General features: G+C 38.5%; 1 protein-coding gene across 7 annotated transcripts in view; it reads right to left on the bottom strand.

The window, feature by feature from the left end:
• The window catches only part of CXH19orf44 (chromosome X C19orf44 homolog), a 33205-nt gene that overhangs the window by 7800 nt on the left and 2203 nt on the right, over window positions 1–23202 (bottom strand). For all 7 annotated transcript variants that reach the window (XR_012472062.1, XR_012472061.1, XR_012472059.1 and 4 more), the window contains exons 2-7: window positions 21341–22076; window positions 20023–20344; window positions 18042–18118; window positions 17005–17494; window positions 12605–12697; window positions 5933–6099 (exon numbers count right to left, since the gene is read on the bottom strand). Coding sequence is in view for 2 of the 7 variants with exons in the window: in XM_074204390.1 (XP_074060491.1) it covers window positions 5933–6099; window positions 12605–12697; window positions 17005–17494; window positions 18042–18118; window positions 20023–20344; window positions 21341–22076 (1885 nt within the window). In the remaining 5 variants the exon portion in view is untranslated. The remainder of the gene's footprint in view (window positions 1–5932; window positions 6100–12604; window positions 12698–17004; window positions 17495–18041; window positions 18119–20022; window positions 20345–21340; window positions 22077–23202) is intronic.

Below are 23202 nucleotides of genomic sequence, written 5' to 3'. Positions count from 1 at the left end.
ATGATTAATGGTGTAGATAGTTAAAATAAGAAGACAGCAGGAAGGCATTTGGTTACCCTTGATGAGTTCATATCATCTGGCAAAAAACTAAAATCTTGGGCAGTGAACAAATTGGCAGATGTGATGGCTTGAGAGGCCAATAGTAATATCTGAACGATCACGTAAAATGAGAGATGTCAAATAATAATGTCCTGATTTCCAAGAGAAGAGCTCAGAATCGGCAAATTATAGGCCAGCAAGCTTGACTAATTCCTGAGAAAATTCTAGAATGGATCATTAAAAAGTGGTGGGCAAACTGTCTTCTACCAACCTGTGGCCCAGCCAATGCTGCTTGGCTGTTCTTTTATTTCTCTCTCTTGTGCGTGCCCTTGCTATGTCTTGTAACCTTTTAAATAAATTTTGTTTTATTCCCCCCCCCAAAAAAGAGGTGGGTAACCATCTTTAGAAAAGGAAGCAGTCATTGCAAAGAATTATCATGTATTTAAAAACAAGTCATGTCAAATCTCATTTTCTGTTTTTTGATAATAATATATTAAATGAGATGAGGAACATTATAGGTCAGTGGTTTTCTAACCCCTTTAGTCTCTTAAAAATTAACAAGTCTGCTCAAAGAATTTTTGTTTTTATGAGGGTTATATCTATGAACACCCTGAAAGGTTCTTAGGGACAGACTCCTAAAGGGTCCTTGGATCACATGTTGAGAACTGCTATTCTAGATTTTAACAAAACATTTTATTCCATGATATTCTTTTCTCAAAAATTGGAGAAATACAGATTTAGGCAATAATATAGTTGGAGGGATTCTAACTGGTTGGGTGGCTGGATTTAAAGAACAGAATTGTTAACAGTTCCAAGACAACAGGTTTTATACCAATAGGTGGTCTCCAGGAGAGTAAATCAGGGTGACCCAAAGTATAGATAGCATCCTCAACACATTGCAGACAACAAAATCCTGGAAGAAACTATTACTATACTGAATGAAAAGAATTCGTTATATGTAAAGCACCCTTCTAAGTCTCTACAAATATAAAGACAAGATATTCTCCTCATAAGGAATTCACATTCTAAGGGAAAGAGGGAGCAACAAATAGAGATTTCAGCTATTTTTTTCAGCTAATTTCAAGTAAGATGGAGAGGTCCTATGATCTTTAGGTTACAGTGGCACATAGTAATTTCTTTTTTTTTTTAGGTTTTTGCAAGGCAAATGGGGTTAAGTGGCTTGCCCAAGGCCACACAGCTAGGTAATTATTAAGTGTCTGAGAATGGATTTGAACCCAGGTACTCCTGACTCCAAGGCCAGTGCTTTATCCACTGCGCCACCTGGCTGCCCCATAGTAATTTCTTTAATGTCATTTTTACTGACAAAATCATATTCATTAATGCTCTTGAACCATTTGCCACTGCCAAGGATTTTGGTGTTAAGACATTTCTTTTCCAGGTCTTCAGGAGCCATGACTGTTGACAAGGCAAGGAATGAAGCAGCTGCCAAGTTGCATCTCCACAAGACATGGTTCCCTGGATGACGGCTATCGGCAAGGGCCAGTGGTATGAGGGTTATTACTATTCTCAGCACTTTGGGGTTTACCTGTTGAATGATAACAGTTTGTCAGAAGGGAGAAGGATGACAGGATCTTTCTCCCCAGAGTTGTTCTCCTTAGTGATGGCTTGAGGGCCAGGATGATCCTCCCATTAGGCCATCCCAAGACTTTGGGGATGAGGATCTTGAAGAGTTATCTCCAAGGTCTAAGGTGTGTCTAACCTGCTGACACATTGCTTATGTTACAGGGCTTGGTGGTGGTATGAGTTGCAATGTATTCATGAATGGGTGTTGAATTCTTTATGTGGCTCTTCAGGGATTTTTGTTGGGCATGTGGCTCAGAAGAGCTAAAAGACTGGAACACCCCTGACTCTAAGAGAAGATGGTGGCATAGTCTGACTCATCTAATCTCTGCTGCCTCCTGTGGAGCACAGTCAGGATCTGAAAAGATCTTGAAAAGCTAAAAGCATTTAAATAAATCTAAGAAGATAAAATTAAATAGATGTAAAGTATAGTCTTAGTATTAATCAGGGAGTATAGTTAGGCAAAAATTGCTCTGAAAAAGATGTAGGTATTTTATAGACTCTCAAATTAAATATGAGGATGTAGTGTGATGTTACAGCCATAAAAGTTAATGTAGTATTAGACTGCATTTAGGAGAGGTGTAGCTTCCAGCAAATATGGAGGTGGTAGTACCACTGTATTTTTCCCTCATTAGGCCTCATATGGATTGCTGTGTTCAATTCTGGTAGGATATGGTTTAAGAAAGACACTGATAAAGTATACAGAGGAGTTTAACCATCAGAGGATGGTGAAGGGACTTGGAATCTATCATATGATTAAATGACAAAGCATTTATTAAATATTTTCTATATGTCAAAGTGTGGGGAAACAAATACAAAAGCTACTACAGTCCCTGCCCATAGTATATCTATATATAGGAGCAGTTAGGCAAAAGGAATATTGTGCATGGCAAAATTACATGACAGTGACTAGGGCCATAGAAGACTAGCCTCACAAACCTTCTCCAGATGGTAATGACTTTCTCTGACATGACTCCAGAATTGAAAAAGGAGAAGGCAGAGCCAAAATGGCAGCACAAAGGCAGCATTTCCTGGGAACTCCTTCCCCCTCCAATCTCCAAAAGCCAAAAAAAATTATGACTCTAGACAAAATTTAGAGGGGCAGAACCCACAGAAAGACTGAGTGATACATTTTTCCAGTCCAAGATAACTTAGAAGTTCCAGGGAAAGGTATGTTTCACCAGGATCAGGGGTTGGAAAAAAGCCATGGCCAGGTCAGCCCAGCCCAGAGATCACCAGAAACAGCTTGAAGGGGCCTGGAGAGAACTCTGCTACACCAGAATGAGGAGTAAGGAGCACCAGCTGCAGAACCTCAGCGAGAATTTAGAGAAAGCAGCCTGCACCCCCAGAGACAGTTAAGGGAAGTCTGCAGAGATTTTTCTGTTCTCCCTTGGGTAGGACTGCTGCTAGCCTACACTCATATCCAAGTTGCAGTTTGGGCTTCCATACTAAGATAGCAGGATCCTCGTAATAGCTCCAGGGCAGAGGGAAGTGTGTGGGGGGGACATCTACATATCAAAGCACAGGAAAGCGCATAAGACCTTGGAGGAATAAAGGTCCCAGTGGGGTGTCTCCCCCCCCAAAAAAAACCCAAAGCCTTGCAAGTAGAGGAAGCAGAGGAAATGAGTAAACAACAGAAAAAGAAGAATCTGACCATAGAGAATTACTTTAGTCTCATAGGAAAGCAAAACACATACTAAGATGATGACAAAATTGAAGCTTCCATATCCAAAACCTCTAAGAGAAACAGAAAATGGGCTCAGACTATGGATAAACTCAAAAAAAGACTTTGAAAAGCAATTAAGGGAGTTGCAGGAAAAACTGGGAGGAGAAATGAGAGAGAGAGAGACAGAGACAAAGAGAGAGAGAGATGCAAAAAAATCATGAAAACCAAATCAACAGCTTGGTGAAAAAGACAAAAAAATACTGAAGAAAATTGTATGTTGAAAACAAAAGGCAAATGAGAAGAATGTCTTAAAAACAGAATTGGTAGGGGCGGCTAGATGGCATAGTGGATAAAGCACCAGCCTTGGAGTCAGGAGTACCTAGGTTCAAATCTGGTCTCAGACACTTAATAATTACCTAGCTGTGTGGCCTTGGGCAAGCCACTTAACCCCGTTTGCCTTGAAAAAAATCTAAAAAAAAAAGAAAATGTGAAATATCTCATTGGAAAAACAGCTGACCTCAAAAAACAGATCCAGAAGAAATAATTTAAAAATTATTGGTCTATCTGAAAGCCACAATCAGGAGAAGAGCCTAGACTTCATTTTTCAAGAAATAATACAGCAAAATTGCCCTAAGATCCTAGAAGCAGAGGGTAAAATAGAAATCGAGAGAATTCACCAGTCACCTCCTGAAAGAGATCCCAAAAGAAAAACTTCCAGGAATTTTATAGCCAAATTCCCAAACTCCCAAATCAAAGAGAAAATTCTAAAAGCTGCCAGGAAAAGGAGGTGGAGAGAGAAGGTAAGTGTACTGAAGGAGCCAGCCTACTGGAGAAGAAACTTGGTCAGAAAGTGAAGTTGGATATGGTTGGAGCCCAGGGATTAGATGTGGTGGCTAAAGGAAACAATCACTAGTCCAACTGATGGGGGCATCAGGGTAGGAGTTCTAGATAGAAAATTCTCCAGGGTTTGAATTTTAATCTGAGGGCCATGGAGACTGGTAAAGAAATGACCAAGGAGTAGATGACAGCTGGCTGGAGAAACTGGGTGTGTTTACCCTGGGGGGGAAAAACAACTCACTAGATATGTGACTATTATCTTAAGGTAACTAGAAGGTGATCAGTGAAGGAGGGTTTGGACTTGTTTTGTATGGTTCTAGAGGACAAACCCAAAAACAACAGAGAAATTGCTAAGAGGCAAACTTAATTTGTAGTAGTAGCTAGTGCTTTTAAAGTAGGCAAAGTGGGGCAGCTAGGTGGCGCAGTGGATAAAGCACCGGCCCTAGAGTCAGGAGTACCTGGGTTCAAATCCAGTCTCAAGACACTTAATAATTACCTAGCTGTGTGGCCTTGGGCAAGCCACTTAACCCCATCTGCCTTGCAAAAAAAATAAAAAAATAAAGTAGGCAAAGTGTTATCTCAAGCTTGATGTCAGGAAAAACTTCATAACAATTAAATTTGTCCAAAAGTTGAATGTGCCATCTCAAAAGGAGAGTTTGTTTTTCTTAAAGACTTGAAGTCGAGGCTAGACAACTGCCCATCAGGTCTGAGTAATACAGTTTCTTTCAGCATTTGATTTGAACTAAATTGCCACTGGAGTCTCTTTCAACTTTCAAATTTTATGATTGTCACAAAACTGTGGTCAGTCTCTGCTTTTGGGATAGCAAGCCAGAGAGAAAGGAGTCAGGGGAGGTTCTGGTACCCCCATTACCAATCACCTGGTCTAGCATGAAACCTCCTACTCCATCTTCCTACTTTACTCTAATGTTCCAATACTGGGAACCTGAATTTGAACCCAGACTCTTATCACTTATTTTTGCAAACAAGTCATCTAACTTGAACCTTAGTTGTTTCATCTTCAAAATGGAAATATTAACACTTAGCTGTACCAACTACCCTATAAAATTATTGTGAAGAAAGCACTTTAAAGTTTACCAAGTATTCTCTTAATGGGAACTGTTGGCCATTACAGATTATAATCTGGTCATGTCATTCTACTACTCCAGTAGCTCCCCACTTACTCCTTATGAAGTCAAATTCAGATTCTTTTGCCTAGCACCCTGCATAATCTAGTGCCATCTAATTCCCAGCCAGTATTTCATATCACATAGCTCTTTGGTGAATTTCTAATATACTTACCTAATGAATATTACAGTAACCACCAAAAAAACCCCCCATAAATCTCATAAAACAAAGGCCAATTTTACCTAAATCTACATCTTCCCCCTGGGCTTAGCTTCTGCACCAAGCTGGTAAAGAACATGCTTAAGGTCTGCTAAGTGCAAACAGTCCTTTTCCCACCTGAAATTCTTTCAGTTTGTTGATGAGTGATGGGGCTTTTCAACCATACTCCCTTTAATCCACTTCTCAGCACATTTAAAATACTGGCAGCTTGGTCTTTTCTTTGTGGTTCATGGACACTTAAAAGGCCCTACAAACCCAGGAAGTGTGCTCAATTATTGATACTAATCCTTTCTCCAAAGTGAACACAGGATTGTCTAGGGGCAAAAGCCTTCCCCACAACACACTAGTATTGGAAAGGGAGATCTCACAAGCCCCAGGGCTAAAATGACTAAAAATGTGACATCACATTGGAATAGAACATCTTGATGCTCTCATCCTAAATCAGCAGGTTTGAGAGACCCTTACCTCTTTAACCTCTTCCAGCGTATGATAATGGAATGTGTCGCCTTCTAGTGAATTCAGGAGAGAAAAATGCAGATACCGGCTGGTTTCCACAAACTGCTTTGTCAATGTCAGCTGCTGTTTTAACATGTCATTCAAAGCAAAGGCTGCAGGACTATAGGCTGTCAGAGCTATAAACATTAAAAAAAAAAGACTTTAATGCTGAAATGAAGATTGAAATTAAAAATAGCACTACTGTCATCTTTCCAATATTCAAAGGTAAGTCACCCTGTTAGTGTATTAGAGAGATAATTCTTTTGCTTGGATATAACACACTCAAAGACATTTCACATCCCAAGGTAAGAAAGAAGGGGAAAGAAATATCAGATGGTGAATCCTGACTCTTACACAGTCCCCCCAACTGTTTCCCCCATTTTTAGGGGCCCAGTGACTAAAGCCCCAGTTTTGCTTACTAGCTCAATATCAACTGATTTTTCAGAGGGATATCTTCTTCATAGAAATATCAAGAACAGATCTAAAAGCATTTCTACTAATACCTCAAGGGCATTAATTCCCAATATACCACCTGAGTTTGGGAAGATAAAGTAAACTAAAACCTAGCCCAGTTCCTATGCAGCCCCAGCCCCATCAACTTTACATACAGATAATCGCAAGAGTTCATACTTTAGCCACCACTGGGCTGGGCTCCTGAAGATCCTCCTTAAAACCACTCTTTATCTCTTGGGACATCAACATTTATAATGATAGGATGCCAAGAGGCTCTCTAAGACTTCGAAACTAAGGACTCTAACTAAACTTTAGAGAGACAGAACCCACAGAGGGACCCAGTGAGGCAGTTCTCCTACTCAAGGTAACCTGGAAAAGAGCAGAAAGGCTCTGCTCCCCAGGGTTGGAGGAGCGGCCGCCAGAGGGGTGGCTGGCTAGAGCAAAAGAACTTCAGCCTCCCGGAGGCGACCCCAGGAGCCATGGCTCACAGCAGTGAGGGAGTCTCCTGAGCTATGCTGTGGGGAGCACCAGGCACAAAATGGGGGAACAGCGGGGAACCTCTGCCAGAGAAAGCACGTGGAGCCCAGCCCTCAGGGCAGCCCAGATCCAGGAGCAGAAGCAGGCAGAGAGGGTAAGCAGGAGCCCCCAGGGCATGAGCCCATTGAGCTGAGGGAGGGGAGTGAAGAGAGAGACTGCAGAGCTCTGTCCTCTATCCCGGAACAGGACTCTGGGGCTCTGACCACATTCAGATCCTGATTTCAGTCTAGGCTCCCCCACCTCAGCCCCGAGGCAGAGTGGGGTGCATATGGTCAATCACAGACCAGGAGGGAGGACAGAGCCTCACACACTGAGACCCTTGTGGGAGTGTCCCAAAAGTTCAGGAAGCACCCCCAAAACGGACTCAGGCTGGAAAAATGAGCAAGCAGACAAAAAAGAGGAAGACCATTGAGAAATATTTTGCAAATCAGCCCAAGAAGGATCAAAATACTCAGTCTGAAGATGAGGAAGCACAAGCTCCTGCATCTAAAGACTCCAAGAAAAACAGAAATTGGGCTCAGGCTATGACAGAGCTCAAAAAAGACTTTGAAAATCAAATGAGGAAGTAATTGACCCCTCACCTTGTAAATTTCAACTGGAATATAATCAGCACCAAGTGCATTGTCATATGGAAGGAGCCTAATGGCATTCAAAACCTCTTCTTCTGAAATTGGAACTTCAGCTAGGGATGGATTGACTTCAACTTGAAGTAAATGGTCAATGACTTTCCCACTGATTGATGATGGTACATTCAAGAACACCATGAAAGTGTTCAGCTGGGCGGCTAGGTGGTGTAGTGGATAAAGCACTGGCCCTGGAGTCAGGAATATCTGGGTTCAAATCCGGTCTCAGAAACTTAATAATCACCTAGCTGTGTAGCCTTGGGCAAGCCACTTAACCCTACTGCCTTGCAAAAAACCTAAAAAAAGAAAAAAAGGAAATAGGTCTCCTATAGAGTACACCAAACATGTTTGGTAAGTACTGTAGTGCTTAACATTTTTAACAAATCTGCAGGTGTCCCAAAGCTGGGAATGAATAAATGGGAAGCATAGCTAACACATTGGATAACAAGTCAATATTCAAAAAATCTTGATAGACAAGAAGATTGAAATAAATCAAGTAAGATGCTACTATAATTTTAAATTTAATAGAAATGAATTCTGTCTTACATAGACTCAAAAAATAAGTTTCATAAGGAAAAGATGGGAAGAGACATGTTCAGACAGAAGTTTACGTCAAAGAGATATGAGTTTTAAGAAACTGCAAGCTCATTTGAGTCAACACTGTGTGTTATGATAGTCAAATAAATCAACATGGTTTTAGACTGACTTAAGAGAGGTATAAATACCAAAATAAGTAGTGATGCAGTCATCCCTGTCTTCTACTGTTGGTAAGACCATATCTTGAATGCTGTGTTCAGTTCTGGGTGCAGCATTTTAGGAAGGACCATGAAAAATTAGAGTTTCCAAGAAAGGGCAACTAGAAGGGTGAAAGGCTCAAAAGAAGGAATTTAGCAATGCTGGGAAAAGATATCTTAAGGAAGATATGATAACTGCCTTCAGATATCTGAATAGCTACCATATGGAAGAGGGATGATTTATTCTTTTTTGAACCCAAGGAAAAAACTTGCAACAGTGGTTACAAGTTGACAAATTTAGATTTAATGCCAGGGTAAGCTCCCTTAACAATGACAGCTGCCTAGAAGTGGCCTTGGCTGATTTCATGTGGTGGGTGCCCCACTAATTGGAGTCTTTAAGTAAAGGAGCAAGAACCACTTGTGAAGTAAATGTCCTTCAATTGGGGAATGGCTTAGCAAACTGGTATATGTATGTCATGGAACACTACTGTTCTATTAGAAACCAGGAGGGATGGGAATTCAGCAAATCCTGGAGGGATTTGCATGAACTGATGCTGAGTAAGATGAGCAGAACCAGAAAAACACTGTACACCCTAACAGCAACATGGGGGCAATGATCGACCTTGATGGACTTGCTCATTCCATCAGTGCAACAATCAGGGATGGGAGCTCTCTGCAATTGAGAATAGCATCTGTATCCAGAGAAATAACTGTGGAGTTTAAACAAAGATCAAGGACTATTACCTTAAATTTAGAAAAAAAAACTGATATCTTATTGTCTGATCTTGCTATCTCTTATACTTTGTTTCTTCCTTAAGGATATGTATGATTTCTGAGGGTGGTTGGGTGGCACAGTGGATAGAGCACTGGCCCTGGAGTCAGGAGTACCTGACTTCAAATCCGGCCTCAGACACATAATAATTACTTAGCTGTGTGGCCTTGGGCAAGCCACTTAACCCTACTGCCTTGCAAAAACCTTAAAAAAAAAAAAAGATATGATTTCTCTCTCATCACACTCATTTTGGATCAATGTATAACATGGAAACAATGTAAAGACTGACAACTTGCCTTCTGTGGGAAGTGGGGGGAGGGAAGCATGATTAGAGGAAAAATTGTAAAATTCAAAATAAATAAAATCTTTAATTTAAAAAAAAAAAGAACCACTTGGGGTGGCTAGGTGGCGCAGTGGATAAAGCACAGGCCCTGGAGTCAGGAGTTCAAATTCAGTCTCAGACACTTAATAATTACCTAGCTGTGTGGCCTTGGGCAAGCCACTTAACCCCATTTGCCTTGCAAAAACCTAAAAGAACCACTTGTGAGTTATGTTGTTACTTTAATTCTTTTCCAGGTAATGAATGAACTAGATAGCCAAAAGATCTCTTCCAATTCTGAGATTCTATGAATTTCAAAAACTATACATACATAATATTTAGCTACTGAAATTGAACTTTTCATTATAACTAATTAGCATTTAATTAGTATATTTTTGCAATTACCTAAGCCATTGGAAAACCATGGGTAAAAGTTTTTCTAAACATAAGGTAGAACAGACAAGAGTCAATGTTACATTTTATGAAATGATCATACTTCAAATCTTCATAAGATTGATAATATCACATTTATGGACTTTTTTTTCTTACAAAGGCAGATCCCAAACCTTTTAAATTAGCTATGGTCCCAAATTCATCACTTAATGGACAACCTCAGGGGAGGAGCTCTTCATGAGCTGTGGTGGCTCTTAGAGTAAGACATGGAGTCTGTTGCTGGGCTAAAGGACTGACCAAACTTTGCAGTTCTAGGGCATAACAGCTGAACCAAGGCCACATGGGAAAGATACATTTTAAAGTACATTCCTTCCCATGATTTTGACATTTGAATTAAATTCTTAGACAAAACCTTCATGTTTGTAATTCATTTGATGTTTTAAGCCAGTGTCTCACCGCATTATTTAAGGATATGAAATGCTTTTTTTTGGGGGGGGGGGGTTGTTAACCAATCTTCATGGTAGACAGGAAGTATAAAGAAGGAATATGTGAAAATATGTTAAAGTACCCAGGCAGAGAGTTGCCCCTTGCCAAGTAGGATAGTTCTATAACCGTGTTGGTGACATGGAACAAGGGAGAAGTTGTCTGTTGTAGCTTTTATTCTGATAACTCTTAAGAATGTAGTTCTCAGAAGCGTGAATCAACCCAGTGCTATTTGTAAGACATCATAAATAAGTTTTAAATAGGAAAAATCGGTGATGACAAAGATTGTTTGCTAATACATCCATTTATGTTCTAATGCCTTAATTTTTTTAATTTACTTCTACATTTTTGCTATATGACATATGTGTGTGTTTATTTTTAATTTAGATAGCTGTGCATTCAAAATGCATATATTCAAATCAATCAGATAAAATTGTTTTACTCAAGTTTGGTAGTGGTTTTTTTTCTCTGATCCTGTATGAGAACAATAAATTTAATTAAAAAAAAAGAAAAGAATCCGAGGCCTTGTGAGGTGGAATAGATCATCAATGGAGTTTATAAATGTAGTAAAATGTATCAAAGTCAAATTCAAATGGGGGGAGGTTTCAGAGAAAAAGGGCAAGCAAACCATGGCCTGGATGAAGACTTTCTATAGAGAAGGATCTGGCAACATACAATAAAAATTACTCAACTATTTAAAGCTTTTGATCCCAGTGATACCACTGATGAATCTTTACACTAAAGATATCATTGAAAATGGGGGGGGGGTTAGATGGCACAGTGGAATCAACAAGGGGAAGAATTTATCTGTACAAAAAAGAAAAAACTCTTCATCTGTAATACTGAAAGCAACTTGTATGTACTGAGAAAAAGCTGAATCTCTTATGGCACTACCAAATTATCATAAGGATGAATACAAGGAGCTGTAATAACAAGATATACAAGATTCAAAATATAGTAAGTAAAATAAGAATATAAAGAATAACAAGTATATGCTTTTTAAAAGGACAGTAGAGATTTATAGTAATAGAGGAAAATTTACAAGACAACATAGAGCCAGATATATGTTGGGAGCCAGGGTCTCTAAGTTGTTTGACAGTTACAGCAAGACTCAAGGCAGTCACAACTGCTTGATGGAACATTTCCTTCTTCAATATATATAGGGATTTCATGCATACCAATATTTATGGGTTTATTATTGATTACAATATTTACTCATCCTAATACTGGAATGACTATAAAGGAAGGATTTCAGAAAAATTCCTTGAATAAAACAGATTGTAAACTCTGTCCAAATTTAACAGGACTGCCTCTCCCTGAGGCATACAAAAGGCTTCAACATTATGAAATCTCTGGAAAACCCAACACCAGGAATTCCAAGGAGATGCCAGAATATATATACAGGGAAAACAGATATAAGATGGGTCGGATAGAATTCTAGGAAAATTAATAGTTTTGCCCCCCTTACCATACACAGGAATATATGAAAAAGATGGTGAGAAAATAGTTAGTACAGGTGATCAATATGTGAACTCCAGCAGCCTTAGTTTCATGGGAAAGAATAAAAAAGTCACAGAAATTGTGGTTTCTACCAACAAGGCCTGAAAGAAAAATTGGTTATTGTAAGAGTTAACGGATGGGTGGACAAGCATAAAGACCCTCACTATAGATGGTTAAGGAAGTGTATCGAAAAACATTACTTACACAAAAAATATAAAAAACTTTCCATTAAAAGAATTGCTTAATTAATAACTTTAAATGAATTAACAATTATACAATGTAATAATAAATAAGGTAACAGACAGGTTAAGGTCATCATGGTCTGAGTAAGGATAAAAAATCAATTAACTATATGATTATTACTTAAACTTGTATTCACATGATTAAAACTTGTAACCATATGAACTATATGATTGATGATGAAAATTGTACACTTTTGTAACCAAGGAAATGATCTTAGCATGCTTGCTTGAAACATACATGATTCTGAAACTATAAAAATAAATTCAAGTGGCTGACAGTCAGTCAACCTCCTCCTGCCTTTACCCACTTGTTGACTCAACTCATTTCGCCAACTCTATCCCTCCTGTCAGGTTCCAAGGACCCCGCAGAGGCTGGACCCCCAGAGATATAGAGGTATCTAGTTTTTATTTTGTTAGAAGGTAGGTTTTTATGTAATTTTAAAAATTTAATTAAAAATAGAACTAATTCAAGTTCAGTTTGGCATTTAGTTGGAGAATCAATTCCATATTTGACTTCTTAGTGTTTGTTTTGAAAATTAATTTTATAATAATAAAAATATAAAATATGATAATTGATGGTCTTTACCTTCTATTGCATCTGCACCAATCACATGAGTGGCAATAGGTTCAGGATCCACATAAGCTCTACCCAGACTTGGGCCAATAGTTGCAATGTTTTCTATAGTTTAAAAGATAAAAGGTTAGTGTTTTGACCCACATATATAAGGGCTGAAAAATAAATGTTTTTCACAGAAATACAACATACTTTCCTTGGGTAACCTTGCTTTGTAAGTGCCCTCAATTAAAGGAATAATTAACATTTTAAGTCATCAACGTCATCACTAGTAAAATCAATATTTCAAGGCCAGTCTTTTGTGTTGACTTCCTTTACTGATAGAAACTTTAATGCCTGGATGACTTAGCAGTCTTTTAAGAGTGGTTTTGGTCAAAAAAAATTACACAATGATAATCAATCTTGTGATTAGATTTTTCCAAGCCAGTCCTCAGATGGCAAAGTGCATAGAGTGCTGGAGGTGGGGTCAAGAAGACCTGGGTTTGAACCCTGACTAATTAGTTATGTGACCCTGGCCAAGTCATTCAATTTCTCAGTCTTATTTTCTTTCTCTGTAAAATCAGGACAGTGGACCAGATGGCCTTCTAAGGGCCCTTCTGGCTCTACCCTAAAATCCTTAGTCTTTACTAGACAAGACATAGTGGAGTTCACATGCCTTTAGCAGAACCTTTAACAAACCCCATTAACTCAATGCCACCCTAAAAGAGAATCTTAGTAGAATAATAAAATCTTTAAAAACATTAATTCTTTCTCTTATCTTTCTGACCATGATGATAATTTTTATAACGTCATTTCCTCTTTAAAGTTTTCCTGATTTGAAAGTATCAACCTTTCTTTCAAAGCAAGTCTATTGCAATAGGCAGATTTGAACTACATATCCTATATAGGTTTCTCAAACTTATTGTGTTCAAAATAAGACTCATTATTTTCCTCTAAAAAGCACCCTCCTTCCAAACTTACTTTTCTGTTGAGGACACCATCTTTCCAGTCACTCAGGTTAACAAAATCAGTGTCATTCTTGACTCCTCACTCTTACTTCAAAATATCAATTTAGTAGTAAAATCTTTTTTCTCCCCCCATAAGATCTCGTACATCTGTTCATACTTTCTCTCCATTAACATAACCATCATCCCAGGTCTGATCCTCTTGACCTCACATTTCACACAGTGAATAGAATGCAAAGCTTAGAGTCAGAAAGCTTCATCTTCCTGAGTTCAAATTTGGCCTCAGCCACTTACTAGCTGTGAGACCCTGGGCAAATCATTTAACCCTGTTTGCCTTAGTTTCCTCATCTGTAAATTGAGCTGGAGAAGGAAATGGCAACTCTGTATCCTGAGAAAGAATTGTGGAGTTTGAACAAAGACCAAAGACTATTACCTTTAATTTTTTAAAAAATGTTGTCTTATTATGTAATTCTGCTACATTTTATGCTATATGTTTCTTCCTTAAGGATATGATTTCTCTCTCATCACATTCAACTTAGATCAATGCATACTATAGGAATGATATAAAGACTAAAAAACTGGGGGGTGGCTAGGTGGTGCAGTGGATAAAGCACCGGCCCTGGAGTCAGGAGTACCTGAGTTCAAATCTGGCCCTTAATAATTACCTAGCTGTGTGGCCTTGGGCAAGCCACTTAACCCCATTGCCTTGCAAAAAAACACTTTAAAAAAAAAGACTAACAAACTGCCTTCTGTGGGGGGGGGGGAGGAAGAGGGAAGCAAGATGGGGGGGATTGTAAAACTCAAAATAAATAAAACCTTTCTAAAATTAAAAAAATAAAATAAAGTAACTCCTCTGGTCAAAAAAAAAAAAGGAAATGGCAAACCATTCCAGTCTTTGCCAAGGAAACTTCAAATGGGATCACATATGACAAATAACTCATTTGGTCTCCTTGCCTCACATCTCTCACAGAAGATGTGAAAGTGATTTTCCTAAAATAAAAATCTGATCATATCAGATTTGATCTTAGTCAATAAATTCCAGTGACTTCCTATTACCTCCAGCATCCAATGTAAACCATTCTGTTGGAGCAATAGTACCATGGTCACTTCCAGTTTTCCCTGTCACATACTCAGGTCAGCAAAACTGCTTCTTTGTGACACATGAAATTCCTTCTCATGAGGTCACATAACCCCCCCATGCCTCAAATGCCTTTCTCTCTGCCCTCCACTTTTTGGAATCCCTAGTTTCCTTCAGGGATTAATTTAAGAATCATCTTCTCTATATAAAGCCCTTCTTGATCCCACCAGCAAAGGGTGCCTTTCACCCAGTATTATCTTTTATCTGTTGATACTATCCCTGAGGGTTGGGCCTTTGTATCTCTAGCACTAGCCTGTCCTGGTGGGCCTTTAAGAAATCCTTGTGGGGGCGGCTAGGTGTAGTGGATAAAGCACCGGCCTTGGAGTCAGAAGTACCTGGGTTCAAATCCGGTCTCAGACACTTAATTACCTAGCTGTGTGGCCTTGAGCAAGCCACTTAACCCCATCTGCCTTGCAAAAAACCTAAAAAAAAAATCCTTGGGGATTACTTTTCCATCTACATACATGCCCTTAACAGTGGTTGCTTTTTTTTTCTTAGAAAAAAATAAATAAAGGCCAAAGTTATTTGTAATTCTGAATATTTTCTGCACCAATGTCTTCTCATTAATTAAACTTTGCTAGGTTTTTTAAAACCAAAATTCAAATAAGGGCATTTATCTTTATTTCCAAGAAACATTAAGAGACATGGCTTCTTCTAGCTCTGACCCTAACTCACTATGGCACTTGGGTAGGTCATGTCATTCTCTGGTCCTTAGTTTTCTCATCTGTAAAAGAAAGGTGGAGAAGATGATCTCTAAGGTCCTTTCTAGGGCTAAAGTTGATGATTCCTGGTTTTTCTTTCTACTGTTATCACTGGACATTTATGTATTCAAGCTCACATAAGAAAGTTGGCATTCCCAATATTTCAATCATTTTTTGTAGTCAGTTAATTTTATGATATAATAGGAACTCATATTTAAGTTAAAATTATTCTGACATACATTATCTCATTTTAACCTCATATCAACCCTATAAATAGAGAGTATACATGTTATGCCCTCAGACCTGAGGTTCCTTGGTGAATGAGATATTTTTAAGGCATTTTAGCACAATGTTTGCCCCATAATAAGCACCCACCATATCAGCAGTTATTCCCTCCCCTTTCCCTGAGCTTAATGCTAAAAAAGTCCTTAGAAATCATCTAGTCTAACCCCATCTTTTTACAGTTGAGTAAGCTGAAGTCGGCTCAAAGCCTCACTTAGGTCCAAAATTTGGATCCAGACCTTTTCACATCTATTCTATAACTTCTTATATATTAGTAATCCAAATGTTTTGCCTTATCTTTGAGAATGAGTGATGCCTCTTTGGAAGTTATCAAGAACATGACAATCATTTGGAATTCTAGCACTTACTGGCCATAATCTATGCTTTATATTGTAAATTAAAATCAAACTGATCATGACAAGTAAGAAAATATATATTCCTCTTTCATTCCCCCTCCCCCCATGTATGTCTATCAAGTTAGTTATTGTTTTCTAGATATTAGATGTCTTCAATTCAGTAAGACAAAGGCTTCATGAATGGTAATTAAAATAAGGGAAAGATAAACTAACCATAGGACAGAAGATGTGGGATCCAGTGTTCTCTCAGATGCTCACCTTTGTGACCCTTAATAGGTCACCTCCCTTCCCTAAGCTTGTTTCCTCATCTGTAGCATGAAAGGACTGGACCAGATAACCCCTGAGGGCCCTTCTCATTCCTGATCTATGGTCCTATGACTGAGGCTTACAAAACCATGATATGTCTCTCTCATTCACAAATTCACAAAATGAGATACTAGAATCTGAGGGTCCCACAGAAGTCTGAATTCTCCAAGTGAATAAAAGAAATTATTATTTTTTATACAGTAAATAATAAACTTATGGAACTCATCCTGATTTTATTAAGTATTGATTAAGAACTAGTTTGTGCTTAGAACTATCAAAGATTCATGAATGAAAGATACAAACTAAGTTCCCAAAAGGCAGTTAGTGATCATTATGGCATAGGGAGTAATCAAGCTCTCCTATGCAACATGCATCTGCCTATTAAGAGTCAGAACTCAGGGCTGAAGAGATGACTGACCTAGCTCAATCCCAGTCTGTCTTATAGCTAGACAGAGCTTATGAGATCTGCTGATCCCATTCTTTTTACTTGACAAATAAATTAAACAAAGGCCCAGAGGTGATTTAAGAGACAACTGAAATACAACAAATTCGAAGCAGAACGATAATACTACTAGCCCATGCCTCCTGGCTTCCAGGTCCAATCCTAATTTCCCTGAACAGGATGTAATTGTCTGCTAACTGATGAAGCAGTTTTGGAGACTTTCACTAGTGGAGCCACACTTACCTTTTGTCCAGCTGTAGGTAAATGCAGGATCATAAGTCTGAACAGCGGCTTCTTTTACTAAGAGTCTCCTGATATTCAATAGTTCATGTCCTTTATAAGCAAGCTCTCCTGATTCTGTGGAAAGATCTCTCTGAGAAGAGGAACGACTCTCAGACAAAGACTCCAGTGTCCTGTCTGATGACTCTCGGGAGGAGGCTGTCTGCCCAGATGCTGTTGAACTTGGAGATTTTTCAAAATCTTCAGAATACAATGAGTTTATAGTACTCTCCTGAGCTCTAGGAGATGGTGACCTCCTGCTGGAGATTCTTTCCTCTGTAGACTCCTCATTCACATCCTCACATATTTCACTTGCACTGTGAATTTCCTCTGCAGTGTCCAGAGAAGTAATGTTCACCCTTGTCTCTGGGCTCAGACTTCTTTGAATATTTTTTACAACTGACACATCTGTTTTTAATTCCTTGTTTAGTTGTTTGATTTTATAGTCTTCTTCCTAAAATCAAAAAGTTATTTGGTAGTGGTTTGAAAGTCATTTCTAAAAGATCAGGTATATAGATTTAGAGCTGAAAGAAGAGCATCTAAATCTAACTCCCTCATTTTGAGAAGAGGAACTGAGATCCAGAGAAGGTCATATGGTAATAAGCAAGTGTTATAATTTAAATCCAGGTCGAGTACCAAGCATCCTGCTTTTTCAACTATATCATGCTTCCTCCAGCATTTAATATGTATGCTATAACATGAGAGTCAGCATGCCCTAGGGGCAGCAAGACTCGAGTTCAAGACCTACCTGGACAAAGAACTGGCCAAATCAACTTTTCCATGAAGCAATTCCCTTAACAAAAACTTCCAAGGTCCAGTCCCTTATCCCTATTTAAAACAGCAACTGTTTACAGTGAGTCTTACAAAAGTAATAATATATATTGGAATATCCATATACTGTTACAATTAGAGTACTGGTATTACTGAACCAAACCATTACAATTATCAACTCTTCCATGTGACTATTAAAACTTAAAAAATCAGCTTCTATCTTTACTTACCTTTTGTCTGAATTCTGCTTTCTCACTGATATCATCTGGAGCCAAATCATCAAGGGATAAAATATTTATTTTAAAATCTGTCATTGAAAGATGAATTGGTTACAATATGAAACCAAAATATATATTTAAAATATAAGGTAAATAATCCTTTAGCTATATCATTTTTACAAACATAACAGAAAAATTATAAGGAAAACAGAAAACTCGGAGTCAGGAGTCTGTTCAAATCCTCATGTTCCTAATGACTTTCCCAAACTTGGAAATCAGTCTTCACATCCCAGGGCCCAGTTCTTCAAGGGGAGAAAATGGGTAAAGTTCCATTGGGTGAGATGACACTGCTTCATCCACAGCTATCTGGATTCAATTTGTTCTTAGATATACAAACTAAATCCCACCTCATTGATAAGATCTTTCCCATCCAACCAACTCTGTCCTCAGAATTCCTAGAGCATTGCTGTTTATATAGTTTATATAACAATTAAGAATTCACAGCCTTACCAAGGAATAAAAAAAAAAAGTCATCTGGAAAGACTCATTTCCATTAAAGGTAGATAGATGACACATAGGACTCTAGTGAGAAACATCCAAGTTCCAATACTGTCCCAGAGGCTTATTAACTGTCCTCTACAAAACAGGATGATAATAGCACCCATCTCCTAGGGTTGTTTTTGTTTTTGTTTTTTTAGGTTTTTGCAAGGCAAATGTGGTATAGTAATTATTAAGTGTCTGAGGCCTGATTTGAACTCGGGTACTCCTGACTCCAGGCCCAGTACTCTATCCACTGCGCCACCTAGCCGCCCCTGTAAAGCACTTTGTAAACTTTCAAGTACTACCTAAATAACGCTATTATTATTAGCAAAAATAATTACGCAAACATTTTAAAATGCTTATTCTTTGTGCTATACATTAGGCATACAAAGACACGCAAAAAAGAGCCCCCCCCCAAGAAATTTCTATTCTACTGATTATGGAGGGAGAAGCTAGTAGGCAGAAACTGAGGCATTCTCAGCAAAGTATCACAGGTACAGACCTGCACAGGGGCCCATGTGGCCTTTCCTTCTGGAAACAGGCAGAAAGTCTAGTTCTTGATCCCTCTTGCCACCTTCTACCACTGATGATAAAGTTTATGACAACCAAACACGTGGTTGGAACGTATCTCTTTCTGAATAGGAATTAGCTATCACCGCTTTGTTTCTATTTTGCCTCAAACTGCCATTGTTATCTAGCTTCCAACTTCTGTCTTTCCATTCCCTAACCCCAAACTTACCCCCATATAACTAGCAAGACAAGAGTAAAAGGAGCCTGGTTCCTATTTCTCTTATGGTGCACCTGGAATACATGCCTGACCTGGTACAGGGTTATGGAAGAAATAGATGCTCCATATTTGATTTGGTTTTAATTGTGGAAAAGTTTTTGAGTCACCAAATAAAAAAATAAATGTTTCCAAACATAACCTTCAGTACCATCTTTCTTCCCACTCCCTTCTTTTTGACCCAAATCCTGAAATGAATTATGTACTCTTATTGACTAAATTTTTTACTAAATTTAAAATACAGGTGAATTTCTTCCTTAATAAACTCCATTAAATTACTTTTCACCTGATCTAGTCCTTACCTGATTTTTTTTGTTGCCGTGAGTCAAGGGCTCTTGATAGGAGGTTTCCAGGCTTACTCTGAAAAATGCTATTCTACCAGGCCACATCACGTGCCACCTTCTTCCAGGAAGTCCACATGGAGACTCCCCTCCTACTGCCAGTGCTTCCTCACCAGAAATTACTCTATAACTTATTACTTTACATGTCTTCCCCCCAGAAGATTGTAAGGGGCAGGAACATCCCTTTTTTTTTGTTTCCCCAGGATCTTGCACAGAGAAGATGTATAATAAATTTTTGTAAAATGAATAGAGATATAGAAATATTGGTCTTATATTTTGAGTAATAATAATTCAGCTTATAATGAATAACATATTAGACTTACATTACCATTTATGCTGTTACTGGATGCTTCAGAGAACAATTCATCCAATGATCCAATTTCAGTCTCTTCTGGTGAGAATGCTAGCTTTATATGTTCCATTTTAGGGGATGCTGATCTTGAAAAGTAATGCATTATTGAAAGTGATGGTGATTTTGAAGTTTTGTTAGCTGAAAAACCACTTTGTGGGGAAGGAGTTCTTGAAGGGCTATTGCAGGAGGCTGTTTCTTGACAGCTTTCTTCAGGCAAGCATAATGTTCGAAAAAGCTTGAGACTAGAAAATTCTTCACTGGGTGGAGAAAGTGGACCTGTGGAACTCAGAATCTTTTCCTAATTTCAAAGAAACAAAATACATGATAATTAACAAGACATTTCACCAAAAATTGCTGCCATCTTGACATGAAGCAATTAGAGAGGAAACAAGTTCTCTGCCTCAAATACAAATTTAAGTCTCATGATCTGTCTAGCTCTGAGATTCTGTGAAAGCCAAAGTGTTGATAATGGATAATGGATTTCCTTCCCATGATTCTAACCAATGATTTATTACAATTTCTTCCAAAATTTGCCTAACAAAGGATCCCACATTTTTACATTGCAGTTCTACAAACATTTCTCTAAGCAAGGCTCTGAGCATGCAAAGACAAAAAGAAGACAGTTCCACTCACAAGTTTGCATTCTTTTTCACTTTAGTCATCTCTTTTAGTCATTTTATTTTGACAAATGGCATAAGTGTTAATGTAAAATGAATAAATCAAATTGTATCAAGTGTCTATTAAATTCCAAGTCAAGTACAGGGTGTCAAAAATCTAATAAAGATTGCTGTCAAGGAGTTTACATCCTAGCAGTGAAGGCTGCATGTACATAAGATCTCTAAGCATACACAGAATATATATATATATATATATATATATGTATATACACACACACATATATAAAATGAAGCTGTAAAGGGAGAGTGGGGTCAAGCTTTTAGATGCCAGACAGAAGAATTCTAATTCAAGCCTAAATGACGGACAGTTTTAATTTTTTTATTTTTATTTTTTTAGGTCGACAGCTTTTAGATCAACCAAAGGGACTGTAACCTTATCAAATAAGTGTTAATTAGGTACATAAGTGGAAAAACTCCCTTATTTACAACTGGAACCTAGCGCTTCACATTTTTCAGGCACATACATGTGAATGACTGAAATCCCAGCTCCTTCTATGAAACCCTCTTTTAAAGTAACATAGAGGCAACAGTTTCAGCAAAAAGTTTCTAATATATTGCACAACTGGATAAAAAACAAAAAATAAAATTCATTTTTTAAATGTTAAGTAAAAGCTTACCTTAGAGAGTGCCTTAGATTCATCCTCTATTAGTTTAGTGTTCATAAGAATGGTATTCTTAGGTGTCTCTTTGTCACTAAAAGGCTCCACGAAGTTTCTCAGCAACAATTTCATTTCTTCTTCATCACTATCTAGAGAAACCAGCTTTCTAACTGGCTCTTTCTGTTTTGGTGGTTGAGAACTCTTGACATTTCCAAATTGTGTTGCACTGACTTTATTTTCAACAGCTGCACCTTTCTTCTTCAGAAACCGACTTACCCTTTCATTGCTACCAGCAATGGGAACTTTATCCTCGCCTTGCCAGGGAATGCCACTTATATTTTTCAGAGAAAGGGCATCAGCTCTCTCAGCAATCTTCTCATCTGTATCAGTGTCAGATAACTCAACCTGCAGTTTTCGGCTCATAATTTTAGTTTCTATTTGTGCTAGTTTCATCAAAGCTGCATTAGTCCTGATCTTAGAGGCAGTAGTCAATGATCTGTTTAAAGAGGTTCTGCTCCCCATCTCTCTCACATTACTACCCTTGAAGAAAAACTGGTTCTCATCAGCATTTTGCTTCCTCTTTAGGAATCTGCTTTGATTGAATGGTGTCTTAGGAAGACCTTCATTTCTGAGGACCCTATTCTGAGTTTCTTTTATCCTCATATCTCCTATAGAAGCATCACTGGAATCATAAAAAAAGTCATGAGCTAAGTAGTTGGTTTTTAACAGGCTGGCTTTCCTTGCTGCTGACATCCTAGAGAGGGAGAGAGTAGAAAGAAAGAGAACAAAAGAATATAAATCCAAATTCTAAACTTGCTAATACCTACCTGTAAGGACAAAGTCATACAATTTCATGAAATATCTGTTTCCTATTCTGCAAAATCAACTTGTAAATTGTAGAGGCAGGTTAACATAATGGTCTTGGAGTAAAAATACCCAGGTTCAAGTTCTGGCCCTACCACTTACTAGTTACAAGATCTTGTACAAGTCAATTAACAATCTGGACCTCAGTTTCCTTACCTATAAAATGAGGACAATTATATTTGTGCCATTCTACTCCCAACACTGTTATGAGTAAAGCACTTTGCAAAGCTTAACAGTGATTCAGAACCTTCAGGCATTATTATTCCACAAATGCTAACTGAAAGCCTACCCAGCACAAAGAGTGGCCCAGAAGATTTTTTTTTTTTTTGGTAAAGAGCACTAGATGTGAAGTCAGAGTTGTTTTTTTCATTTTTATAGTATATGAAGTATTGTCCGGGGTCTTCTTCCCCGGACTCCCGAGTGAGCTCCTCAGTGGGCACTGCTTCAGGCGTCCCTGGTATTTCCCTCCCCCGGGGATCAGCGAGGAGGGACTCAGGCAGACACGTCTTCAGGAGGCATATGTTTTATTAGGTGCAGAGGGATCCCGAATAGCTCAGGGCGCTGGTTAATATAGGGAGTTATTTCCGGGCTGCCACCCCAATCCGCCCCGAGGGCAGAACCTACCACCCGATTGGAGCAATGGACACAGGCCAACCAGGCGAAGCCACTGCTCCCCTTAAGGAGCCGTGTCTTCTCTGGGTTGGTCTGACCTCACTCCCGGGGAGGTCCTATCCACCCAGGCGGTCAGGGCCGACCCCCGACAAAGTATAGCCAGTGTTTAAGAGATCTTTGAAAGATAAAGCCATTGAAAAGGTTCACTGAAGTATGAATAAATATTTATGAACTGGAATCTCAATTTTGCATGCTTCTGTACTGCTGTGGTTACTTACATCCCTGAGTCTTGGTTTCTTTCCCTGTAAAATAATGTTGGATTGGAGATCTCTAAAAATCCCTTCCAATTCTAAGACCCTGACCCAGGACCCTGTACTTAGTAAGAAATATAGCACTAAGGGACA

Source organism: Macrotis lagotis, chromosome X, assembly GCF_037893015.1.
Source record: "Macrotis lagotis isolate mMagLag1 chromosome X, bilby.v1.9.chrom.fasta, whole genome shotgun sequence".
NCBI classification, from domain to species: Eukaryota; Metazoa; Chordata; class Mammalia; order Peramelemorphia; family Peramelidae; genus Macrotis; species Macrotis lagotis.
The sequence above is the reverse complement of the archived record's forward strand: the minus strand, read 5'-3'. Positions and strand labels throughout refer to the sequence as shown.